Source organism: Schistocerca gregaria, chromosome 7 (assembly GCF_023897955.1).
Source record: "Schistocerca gregaria isolate iqSchGreg1 chromosome 7, iqSchGreg1.2, whole genome shotgun sequence".
Taxonomy (NCBI): domain Eukaryota; kingdom Metazoa; phylum Arthropoda; class Insecta; order Orthoptera; family Acrididae; genus Schistocerca; species Schistocerca gregaria.
The window spans coordinates 327575970-327589233 of NC_064926.1; the positions used below are offsets into that span (position 1 = coordinate 327575970).

The 13264-nt window shown below is 39.0% G+C and overlaps 2 protein-coding genes across 3 annotated transcripts in view; one reads left to right on the forward strand and one right to left on the reverse strand.

Moving 5' to 3' along the window:
* Nucleotides 1-5211, reverse strand: part of LOC126281491 (protein fem-1 homolog CG6966) — a 142492-nt gene extending 137281 nt beyond the window's left edge. The window contains exon 1 of one of the 2 annotated variants that reach the window (XR_007551277.1): nt 4958-5211. Coding sequence is in view for 1 of the 2 variants with exons in the window: in XM_049980493.1 (XP_049836450.1) it covers nt 4958-5035 (78 nt within the window). In the remaining variant the exon portion in view is untranslated. The remainder of the gene's footprint in view (nt 1-4957) is intronic. The other variant, XM_049980493.1, reaches the window with a different exon arrangement.
* Nucleotides 5212-5494: 283 nt separating this feature from the next.
* Nucleotides 5495-13264, forward strand: part of LOC126281352 (protein groucho) — a 643208-nt gene continuing 635438 nt past the window's right edge. Inside the window, exon 1 of the mRNA XM_049980260.1 lies at nt 5495-6004. Within this exon, the coding sequence (XP_049836217.1) occupies nt 5969-6004 (36 nt within the window). The 5' untranslated portion in view covers nt 5495-5968. The remainder of the gene's footprint in view (nt 6005-13264) is intronic.

The following is a 13264-nucleotide window of genomic DNA, read 5'->3' on the forward strand; positions in this document are numbered from 1 at the left end:
TTTACAATAGTACATTAAAACATGTGGAATTTCTTTACTTAAGTTCTTTCATTTAGGCTTTACACATTAGTTCGTATCACAGTTTATACGGTTCGTACTATGAAAATAACCCGGTGACAAAATAAGACCAAAATGGCGTGAAGAGGTTTCTGGGCGCTCCTTTCTAATGCTGTGACAGTGACTGTAACGTCACATGGCATCAAGTACCTATAAAACTGAAAGACAACTGACAGCGGCGCGTGTAGTTTCTTCTAGTTCAAAATATGGAATTTATAGTGGACGAGGTATTTTATACACATGCAATGTTGTGCTTTATATTTATGTTCATGGGTCTGATCTGTGAAAATAAAACATGTGACCTGCATACAATGAAGGGGTACTTAAAGGTATTATTATGACATATGTACGTCGCTAGACGTGTTAAAGAGCACCAAGCAATTTCTTGCAGTTTTCATAGTATCTCCTTCCGATCAGCGGTGGTTTTGGAAGTACTCGTGCCTTCGTCACTAATTTAGACGTAGACAAATTTTCTGTAGCACCACAAAGGCAACAGGTAATATTCCCCTTGCTATAAAAAAGCAGGTCTGAGGAACAAACACCTTAAAAATGGCAGGGATTGTAAATGTCTATAATAACACAATTACCAAGGAAGAAGTGGAAAACATTCCTGTGGAGCTATCTGCCAGCAATTAGAAGACATTCATATTGGATTTGGGAAGGAAAAGAAGCAAGAGAAACTGTAACAGCTGCACAAATTATTTCTAGGAAGATAAATCGACACTTAAATACGCAATAGAATTTGTCTGTAAGACGTGGGTTCTGCACTTTATATTGTAGCCAATTCCGATTAACATCCAACGACTTCATAAACAACATCTTTGAATCCTGAGAAGAATAGAAAGAACCTGTCCAAGAAAATTCACACCGAAAAATGTAACTAGAGGAACTGCAGCTTTATAGCCGAAACGCATTGCCGACTTGAGACAGAAAAGTGGTTACATGAACAAGGCATTGAGTTTTTTGGATGATGATATACACGATAGAATATGGCACGTGTATTGTGTGAAGACGTATTTGTGATTCCTCTAAGAGCCGAATGAAAGAAAGGTATCAACATCAGTCAGCAGGCGAAACTAGCGAGTGGCTCTGTACTACTGCGCACTAAATCATCTGTGAGTAAAAGGCTATCTGATTACAATATGCCACTCATACTCCGCGCAGTCTTCAGTTTAAATGGAAGTAGACGTAAAACAGAATGTTATCTCTTTAAAATATGCAATCAACGTTCTTTCTAAAATCATCTTCGGCTATATTAATGTATCATGTACGCCAAGCATTTACATTACTACTCACAAAATAATAAATTTAATTCTACACTTTTGCCTCAAAAGTGTGTCACAATGAGAAATAATTCTGTTGTATGGCAATAAGGTAAATAAGGTACGATAGGTTAATATCGGATCCAAACGGGAAAAAGAGGTAATACAGGAAATAATAGCACACAAGAATTAGCTTTCTACTGTCTACGAGAAAAGAAGGGGAGTACAGAAATGTTCAAAAGATCGGATACATGTTGGAATTAGTAAACAATGCGATACAACTCCGCTAAATCGGTGACATTAACATAGTGAAGCTGGGATGAAGTCACAACATGAAAATATCAGCAAAACCAAAACTTACGAACTAACGCTACCCACCATGGGAATGGAGGGTATTTTGTATTGGCATTTTGTTATTAACGTGTAGAAGTGTGTTAAAATTTAAGGACAAAGTGTATAGCTCATGGGATACGCAAAGTGTTAAAAAAATACTGTTATGGCACATTTATTTGACCCGTCAACTCACGAAGTGTCACTATCCAGCATCGTCCAAGCCTTAAACTACGTCACAGATCAGCTTCCGCTAAAAAAACTTTTTTACTACTATGATAGACTCGTTGGCAAAAATTCACAACCGAATTATTACGTTACAACGTGATCTACCTCAGGATACAACATACAGGGTGCCCCACGAGGAATGGTCAATATGCGCACAGATATGACAGGAACGATCATTCGAACCAAAAAGACTAGTAAACAAGGGCTCTAAAATGCTTACCTTAAGAGCAATGAGACATCTTTGATACTGTGAAACAAATCTCCACTACAAGCTCATTGTTTGCCGTATTTTGGAAGGATGCAGTGTGCACGAAAAAATGAGAAAATTGTGTAGTAAACATGGGCTCGTAAGTGCATACCTTACTTTTTCATCTTCCGCTACTGTTGACACCCACCTCTTCTACTAAAAGTACTTACACCTGTTGGCGTAAGCATTTTAGAGCCGACGTTTACTACTTTTTGCTTGGAATGGTCGTTCTTGTCATATCCATTAATATTTACCATTCCTCCTGGGGCACCCCATAGACATATATGTCACAATACCAAATAAAATAAGAAGTACACAGCATATTATCAGTATCGCGATCTTCAATGCACTTGCCATCCACAATAACTACGAGAAAGTTTAAGAACACGACTGACAATCAAATACATCAGAGGTCACCAATTACGAAACATACGTCACACATCAAGGAATACAGCTCGCCCTGCCTTGTGTTCAATATGTCTAAATTCCGACCTCAAACAAAAAGCAAACACTACTAAGTCCGCATCTGGCAGGAATCGTGGCTTTCACTTCTCGCTAGACCTACTAACTTAAAAAATTATGGGCAATCCAATCTTTAGGCTGCTAACTCTCTCCTTCGCATTATCTGTCACTGCTATTTATTCTACAAGTAACACTAAGATAATATCTGCATATTATTATTTACATCAGTTTCACGTGTGTCAAAAATCTGTCATAAGAAAGGCAAATATTCACCTGCACAAGTTATTTCAGATGCAAATGAATTAATACACCAGCTTTATGTTTGAATTCCACTTCACTGAATTCCATTCACTGAACAACATAGGCTACGAACACAAAATGAAGATATCTTAAGAAATCATACAAATAGAATGGTTATATTCAACAATAAAGAATACCTAATGGTCATTTGTCATTTCGGCCGTACAGTAATGGAAATATATCTGTTTCGTAGTCAACCACTTAGCTCAAGTTAGTAAAATATTGTCATAGGCTTAATGAAAAGCAACCATCTCTGTACAACTACACAAATTTTCACATCATAGGTAAGGTTTCAAATTCTTGTCACAGTCCCACCGTCGTGTCACAAACCACTATAGCGTCCTCTAGCACAAAAAAAGATTCGACAAATAGTAAACATGACAAAAGAGAGAACCATATCAAGCACTTGACAAATGACTGCATTAAAACATGTTTGTAAACATCCCCTTTAAGTTATCTCGATATTTAAAATTAAATCTCTGCGGTTATGAGACCTTTCACAAAGCTCTAAGCTCTGCAACCATTCACAAAAAAGCAAAAATAATAAATACGAACCCAACACCATTACATGCCATACAGCTCGCATATGTGACAAATGTCTACAGTTATCAAAATTGAAAGGCTACCACTTTTCATAATAATTGTCTTCATCTACAACACATTTTGTTTCTTAAATCAGACTGGCTTCCCTTTTTCGAATTACAGAAAAGCAGTTGATTTATATCTTTTGGAATTATGTCTGTACAGACGGATTGATGATGTTAAAATGAAAGAATACAAACTAACACCAACAGAAAAGGACATACAGCATGCTTAACTTGAGCGGGATTACCACTGCAATTGTCAACAGCTTAGTACCTTAAACAAAACAACGTTTCTCAAGAATTAACAACTTTGTAGCAGACCATACTGAGAACTGAAACTAATCTACTCCACCAGACTACTTTACCGGACTTATCAGACAACTGAATTTTATACTGACTCGAGATATCTGAGAACACTACTGAATGTAATACTGTACTAATATATGAATGAAAAAGTTCGTGTGTATCATTTCATGACAATCACCCATAACATCAAAATACGGCAGCAACCAAACTAAGGCAAACCGACAGGAGGGGGGCAACTGTTTCCAGTAAAACGACATATAGTGAGTGTTTGTCAAACTTTCAATAATAACAATTCTAAACAACAGCAAAAATGTATTCACAACTCCTTACGTTTATCACATATACGAAAAGAAATGAGACGAAAATATATGAAACGCCAAACAATTACGCAGATGGGTAGCAGTCAATGAATTCTTAAAGGCAATTAACGTATTGTAAGTTTTATTATTTACACACAAAAGACATGCCTCGCAAATACAATATACGCCATTCACCACGAGGAAAGCAGTATTGAGGAAAAAATGACAAATTCGAACTCTTGCAAGGACTACAGCAAATGAAAATTTATCTTTAGAATTGGCAATATACGAATCACGTTGTCCCAATGAAATTGGTGAGAAGCTGTTTTCATTAAAGGCTTAATGAACTTGTGACTAAGGAATTTTCCTACTCTGATAACAATAGCACATAACCTCAACTGGGCTACCAAAATCGTCTACCTCATCTATCTTCTGCTGGATACGTGAACAATGAATCTACAATTACGATTTGTCAGATTAGCTCTCATAATCACTATTCTCCAGATTCTATCTTCGTGATAAAGTAAAACAAAATAAAAGAACTAATTAATAGAGTACAGACCAAATGCCAGAGATGCTGTACACTAAGCTTTCACGGACTAATAACCGATTCAGGCATTGTTTGCAAAATTATTTTATTTTAGAAGCAATAAATTGTGGCACTATTATAATGTCTGCTACTAACGTTTAGTTTTGCATGCGTTAAAGTGCTGTTAAACAGGAACAAAACAACATCTAAGAAATGCAGTGATTACAATCTTATAAACAGTAACAGCTTAGAAATTCATGGAAAATGGGATCTGATAATGACGACAGAATATTTAGGAACCGATAAAGTGGCAGTCGTGTGATTAAAAACATAAGTACATTTCAGAACATTACCTTCAGTCGCCGTAATCTGCCATCCCTAGCTGCATTGAATACAAAGTTTTTGATGTCCATTTCTTGATTTTCCGACATACTCCACAGCCCAGGTTCACAAATCAAATTAATTCCCTAATTTTATCCGCTGCAGCTCTCCTCAGCAGCTGTAACGGATAAACTGGAATAAAAACACAATATGGTCTGCACCTGGTTCGGACGTCCCTCACCAGAGGTCTCCACCATACTGCCAGGCTGCTCAGCCCAAAGAGTTTCAGCGGCTCAGCAATACCACTCCTCGAAAAATTCTGACAATAGGTATCAGTGAAAAGACTAACTTTACATTTTGTTTCATTAGTGAAAATAAAAGTAATTAACGCACATATAAAAACACCACTAAGTTGTAATAGAGCCTATAGCAACATTTTTATTGAATAAATATGCAACAAATTGCACAAATTATATGGAAACCAGAGATAACTGAACGTCGACTAACGTAGTGAAAGGTACAATAAGTGATATCATTAGCTGTAGTGGAAGTGTGCTGGCTGACTCTTTATGGTCTGTGGTCTCAGCTCCACGCGGAGTTGAAGGGGACCTGTCACTCTTCCACCAGCAGGCGGGGCTTCTGCAGTTCTGGCTGATCATTGGCTGAGAAATATGTGACGTTTCTCTCCAATATACCACGTGGGATATACGCCATTACAAGCAAAGTATCTGGCGGTGGCGGTAGTGGAACAATGGATTGTGCGCGTTAAGAGTGCGAAAACTATATATTTGAATGAAAATCGGCTACCTAATGGAGTAAACGAAAAGAATAATGAGTGTATTTTTAACTGGCGCTGTGAAATGTAATTGTGATCCAAGTAATTCGTATTATTGGTAACGGAAAAGTGTGACAACAGTAAAATATTTCGTGTGCGGTGTTGTGGGTTCAGCAACCTGCGGTTTTGCCGAAAGTGGTAATATGTGGAGGTGATGTTTTCTTCAATTGGCATATAGCCGTGTGTGTATTTTGTGCACAGTTTCATCATGTATCCTGCCCCGGCTAGACACCCATCTGCCGCGGTAAGTCAATGTTTTGTTTACTACCTCTTTTAAAGGAAATTTTGTTTCTTGTTGTAGAAGATGTGTGTGTCTTCGGTTGTTGAACAATCCATTTACCCCAGCCATTAAGACTTTTTGATTTTAAAGCATTTGACGGTGTTTAAAATACGTAATTATTGTGTGAAATATAAACACATGAGTTTTCATTTGTTTACATACATACATTACGCATGTTATTGTGTATGTTTTCCTTCATTCATTCCGTGAGGGCCTGTTAGCTGTAGTGAAGTTAGTAAGAAGGAAAACGTTTCTTCATGGACATATTTTTTTTCTTTTATAACGTCAAGATTAGCTACAGAAAGAATGTTCATAAAAATGAACTGACCTTTATTTGCCGAATTATAAATAAATATTGTGCTCACACACTGACAATAAATTTCGTTCTCATTGTACTAAATTGTTCCTTGCAAGCTCGAGTAGTTACCACTCTAGCTTACGCTGTTCCTCTCATTCCCGCTGCGTTCTCCTCCCCGCCGCCTCTCTCCATCTCTCACTCTTCCCCACCCAGGCTCCAGCAACAAGCTCCGGGTCAGCCGTGATGAGCCACGATAGAACAAGGTGGCGGGCAGCCGCAGCAGAACAAGGGGCTCTTGCTTCGCGCTTCGAAATGAAGGGAAAAAAAAAGGTCGAAGGAATGAGAGGATCAGAGATGTGATGACGAATGGTGGAAGAATGGTAGAAACGAAGAGGGGTACGCAGTGGTAGCTCTCAGCTTGGTGATCACGGATAGGTCACAAGGTATCTAGAAATTGTCGCGTGTTTTCTTAGATGCACAACTAAGAAAATGTGGTGTTTAATATCAAGTGGATTGTCTGAAAATAGGCTTAATTTCTGTCGCTTAAGAAAATGTGCTTGCCGATACGACAGTTAAATCTCATACACAGCCTTCCTTCCAGGATACGTGAAGTCACGGTCACGCCGTGATATGCAGACTAAAGTTTTCAGTTCTGAGAATTTAAAATACTGGATACTTTCTTGGTTCATAGTTCCAAATTTTTATTAGGAAGGTATTCTCTTACATCTAGCATTTTTTGTTAAGTGTTTGCCCCTTAAAGAAGACGATAAAATTCTTCGTTTCTGTTTTCATTACAATACATATCTTCCTGGGAGATCATCCGTAAATCAGTTAGTGTTATTGGCACGCACGGTGCGCTTCCAATTGAGACCTACCGAGAGAGATCACGTAGGGTATTAATTATGGAAACAAAATATTATTGGGTTACTCGAAAAGCACATACCGGAAAAACGTACCATCCGAAGTTGACCATTGACCTCAAATTTGAAACATGGTGAAATGTAGATGTAACTAGGCTACTTGGATTGTACTGGGACTACAAGAGTCCGTGATCGACTGCCCTCCGTGACAGGAAGCAACATGCATGGGCTCTTAGGGACCTCAAACATGACAGATTTTTCCCTATCCTGCACAATACAGGATGATTCCTACGTTATACCCCGTAGGAAGAACTGGGTAAACCAGTACTCCATCGACAATTTACGACATAGTAGCATGGACCAAAACAGAAAGCAGCGAAGTAAACATGTACTCTGAAATGTGTGCCTTAAAAGCTATGTTCCCTACTTTATCATTGATACTGCGAAACAAATCTCTTCTATTGCATGCACTTCGCTTTCCATATGTTAAGAGGTAGTGGTGCGGACAAAGAAAAAAAAAAAAAGGTCTAACAAACAAGGGCTCCAAAATGCGTTCCTTGAGAGCCACAGTAGCAATGATGAACGAGCTCTCGTAGCACGTAAGGTACACGTTTTAGAACACATGTTTACTGAACAATTTTTTATCTTGTTTCGGAAGGCAAAAGAGCTTGCAGTAGAAAAGAATTGTTTCACAATATCGAAGATACAGTTTTTATAGCTCTTAAGGTATGTTCACTAAGCTTCTTTCTCGTTTTGGTCTATGCTACAACCTCTGAAAGTTTGTCGGTGGAGTTCTGGTGTATTCTTTTGTGTCACAAGGGACATGATTTTTGTGTCACATTGTATATTACCTCCACACCGTGGCCATGGTATTCTGCGTGTCATAACTTTCAGCTTCCTTCTACGTTTTCTGGTTACATTGTCAGTGAAGTTTTTCATTGTTAACTACGTCTGAAGAGATTGACGGATTATGTGAGTGCTTTTGCAGCGGTTGCTTCACGCTTCTTTCGAAAGTGATTTTCATTTGTAATGGGGTATCGATATTTCACTACAGGTTTTTGAATTTATCTGCCGCTATTAAACCAACTTAGGCGTCAGCAGATTTGTGCAACTTGTTAATTCAACAGTCCGCTGCAGAGGTAACAGTTACATAAGCTCCATACGGATTTTCGTCCGTATTACTCTGACATATTGACTGGGGAGTGCTACTCAACCCCTCTTAATAGTATATTTATAGTTCTGATTCTCCTAATACCAAGTGTATCCATCATGGCGCTGAAACATTGACTAATTTTTGTATATATTTTTCAAGACAAAAATCGAGGGACATTAACAATGCATCTGGGTTCTAGTTCCAGAGTAATCAAGCAAGATGAAAGCACTTCGATAGTGCAGTGTACAGTCAAAGAGCTAAAGATTTTCTTGGTTGACTAAAAGTCTTCGGTCAAAGTTAAAGAGACAGCAAGTTGAGGATATTTTTATCCACCTTTTGTAAGAGAAATCATGTCGTTTGTTTGTATATGTCGTGTAAGTTATCACGAAAAGAGCGTAAATCGTCCCCCATTTCCTGCAAGACAATACTTTGTCGCATAGTTAACGGCTCTAATGTGGCATTGACAGCAATTTTTTATTAGATGAACAGAGCAGGCATCGGAGAGAGCAGCATATTAAGCCAAAAACCAGTTGTCGGAATGCCGGTACTTCTTCAGGAATGGAAGATCATGAAGAGAGGTGTCAGTCTTACGCGTAATACGCTAAAAAGAGTAGTTACGTATAGAAGATACAATCATAAAACGTTTGCTGAATCCAGTGTATTTTTTTGAGTATCCGTCCGCATTCATACCTCTCTATTCTATGTCTTCGTATTTTGTGAGCAACTTCATTTAGTTTTAATTCTGCTCGTCCATCCTCGTTGTGTACGACCTGGTCGTACATTTCATTTGCCACTAGTCACAAACTTCAGAGTAGGGCCATATATATACAAAATTTTAATTAGTGTACGACTACTTCTGACAGCGCTCGTGTGTGTGTGGGGGGGGGGGGGGGGCGGCTGCATGAGTTAGTTGCAGTATAATTATTAGGCTTGCGTCTTGCGTTGATATGACAGCAGTATTGCTATTAGACTGCTTGCTAAGTAACCTCAGAAGACAGTACTTTTGCTGGCGTATGTTCCGTAAATGCAAGGAACACACACATACGTAAGGAATTCTGGTTACTCAATTACTTTCAATACTCGAGCGTGCAAACGATTTTACTACGGATCAGACGATCCATTACAGTAACAGATTATCTAGCCTGTCATAATCATAAGATATGGTACTTTGATGCTGTTTAGACCAGGATGGCAATGGAAAAGCCTTTAGCATTTACATAGAAAATTGATTGTGAATGTAGATGTTGTGTCGGGCTGTTACTACTTACGCTGCATAATCAGTGGCGGAATTACGAAAAGTTTCCAACAGCTTACTGTAAGTTATTACCGGAAACGTGTAAAAAGGAGTCGAGCAGTAACTTGAGAAATGAGGAGCGAATCTAATTGCAAAAGGTTGCTTATCTTGTGCATAAAGTAGATACGCAAGGACTTACTGAAACAGAGAAAAAGAATACAACAGAAGGCGAGTAGTTAGCTCCCAAGAAATGAAATAGTGAAGTCAGCAAAAGATCAAATAGGCATACAGGAAACGCCTAATCGAGGCCATTGGTTGACATAAGAGATATGTAATGTAACTGGTGGAAGGAGAAGTTGTAAACAGCAAATGCGCAGGCAAAAGGGATGGACTAATAATCTCCAAAAATGAGACTGGCCGTAAATGCAAAGTGGAAAATCAGGAATGGCAATACAAAGAATGCAAGGCGGTAGAATCAGAACTAGGGGAAAGATGGATGAACGTATAGGAAAGTCAAAGACCTCAAGAAAAAACAAACACCTGTGTGAATATTAAAGAACTCGCATGGAAAGGTTGCACAAAGAAAGGAGGAATATGTAGCTCTATATAAGAAAAACAAAACTAAAGGAAATATTTTAGAAAATAGATTATGGTTTGGGGAAAGAATTTGACAAAAATCTCTTAAGACCCAAGTCAAAACAAGGCCCCTGGGATGGATGTCATTCCCTTAAAAACGTGCCACAAGAAAAACGCCCAACAACCTCAAGAAGAACGTAATATTTCCTATTCTAATGAAAGCAGATACAGACAAGAGTAAATATTATTGGACAATCAGTTTAACAAGTTGGAGATGCAAAATACTGACATGAATTATTTACAAAAGACTGGAAAAACTGGTAGAAGCTGACCTCAGTGAAGCTCAGTTAAGAGTTCTGGAGAAACATATTAACACACAAGGTAGTACTGACACTACGAATTACCTAAGAAGATAGGCTGCAGAAAGACAAACCTACATTTTAGCATCTGTAGATTTAGAGAAAGCTTTTGACAATACTGACTGAAATACAAATTTTGGAATTCTGGAATTGTTTGGGATAAACACAAGCAAAAAGTTATTAGCAACTTGTACAGAAACTAGACTGCAGTTATAAAAGTCAAAGAACGTGGAAGGGAATCAGTAGTTGAGAAAGGAGTGAGACAGTGTTGTAGCTTATTCCCAGTGTTATTCAATCTGTACATTGTGCAAGCTGTGAAGGAGACCAAGAAGAAAATTGGAAAGGAGACTTAGGTTCAGAAAAAAGGAATTAAAAAGTTTAATGTTTGCTGGCGACGTAATTCTGCCAGAGAAGGCAAAGAACATGGAAGATCAGTTGGAAAAAATGGATAGTGTCTTGAAAAGAGGTAACAAGAATATCAGCAAAAGTAAGAAACAGCAATGGAATATAGTCTTAAATCAAATGATGTTGAGGAAGTTAGATAAGAAAAGAGATATTAAATGCAGATGAGTTTTTCTTTTTGGGCAACAAAATAACTATGTCCATAGCAGAGAGAACATAGAATGCATACTGGCTATGGCAAGGAAAGCATCTCTGAAAAAGAGAAATTTTGTTATCATCAAATATAAATGTGTGAGTTGGGAAAGATTTGCTGGAAGCTTTTGTGTGGAAGTTAATCGTGGATGAACAACACTTAAGACGTAAAGAGAGTAGAAGCTTTTGAAATGTAGTGCCACAGAAGAATTCTGAAGATTAAATGAGTAAATCGAATCGTGGTTACTGTAGCAAAAGGCCTCTCACAAACATAAATTCTGTCAGTAGGCCTATGTAAAGGCTATCAGGAACACCAAAGCTAGTGTCCAGACTCTCATGGGTGATAAAAGAATAGAAATTGAGGATAACTATACAAAAGCACTGAATTCAGTTTTCAGGTGTTAATCCATGAGTGCAACACTAGTTAAGCTTCCACAACACTGTAGAGATGAGTCATACAGATCATAGTGTCAGGGATTGGTCTTACATGGGCCAGTGGGACTCCCATACATTTCAGAACCCTAGAACATGTTCCCAATTCAAAAGTAACGAGGTATCTCGCACAATATGACTTGTTACATATCAGTATGGAATACGAAAACATCGGTCATGCGAAATCCAAATGCGATGGACGGAGGCAGTCAGGTAGGTGCAGAATTTAAAGACTTGCAAGAAGTCTTTCACTCAGAATCATAACAACACTAATTGCCAAAATTTAGTTCATATTGGTATCAAAATTTGTGACAGGATTGAAGGTTTCTTGGTAGGAAGCATATTATCTTGGATAGAGAGTACTCTAAAGAGAAGTGTATTGAGACCATTGCTGCTCATGTTATACACACATCAAAAAACGTTTTGCATCACCTCAGATCCGAGAGTCTGAAACCTGTACAAAAAATTGGAATAGAGATCTTCATAAACATCATTCCCACCCTTTTTATTGCTCATGAAAACCAGACATTGCATGTTGTACCACCAAACAGCGAGACCTTCAGAGGTGGTGGTCCAGATTGCTGTACACACTGGTACCCCTAATACCCAGTAGCACATCCTCTTGCATTGATGCATGCCTGTATTCGTCGTGGCATACTATCCACAAGTTCATCAAGGCACTATTGGTCCAGATTGTCTCACTCCTCAACGGTGATTCGGCGTAGATCCCTCAGATTGGTTGGTGGGTCACCTCGTCCATAAACTGTCCATTTGAATATATCCCACGCATGTTCGATAGGGTTCATGTCTGGAGAACATGCAGGCCACTCTAGTCGAGCGATGTCGTTATGCTGAAGGAAGTCATCCACAAGATATGCTCGATGGGCGCACGAATTGTCCTCCACGAAGACGAATACCTCGCCAATATGGTTGCACTATCAGTCGCAGGATGGCATTCACGTATCGTACAGCCGTTGCGGCACCTTCCATGGCCACCAGTGGCGTACGCCGGCCGCAAATAATGCCACCCTAAAACAGCAGGGAACCTTTACCTTGCTGCATTCGCTGGACAGTGTGTCTAAGGCGTTCAATCTTACTGGGTTGCCTCCAAACACGTCTCCGACGATTGTCTGTTTCAATGTATATGCGACGCTCATAGGTGAAGATAACGTGATGCCAATCCTGAGCGGTCCATTCGGCATGTTGTTGGGCCCATGGGTACTGTACTGCATGGTGTCGTGGTTTAAGTCGTAACACGACGTCCTGTGGCTGAACGAAAAGCATCATTCCACATGGTGGCGTTGTTGTCAGGGTTCATCCGAGCCATAATCCGTAGGCAGCGGTTATCCACTGCAGTAGTAGCCCTTGGGCGGCCTGAGCGAGGCATGTCATCGACATTTCCTGTCTCTCTGTATCTCCTCCCTGTTCGAACATCACTTCCTGGCACAAAGTAACAATGCGAACGGCGGTATTGACAGTCTAGGCATGGTTGAACTACAGACAACACGAGCTGCGCACCTCCTTCCTGATGGAATCACATGAACTGATCGGCTGTCGGACCCCTCCGTCTAATAGGCGTTGCTCATGCATGGTTGTTTACATCTTTGGGCGGATTTAGTGACATCTCTGAGCAGTCAAAGGTACTATATATATATATATATATATATATATATACTATATATATATATATATATATATATCCACAGTCAAAGTCTACC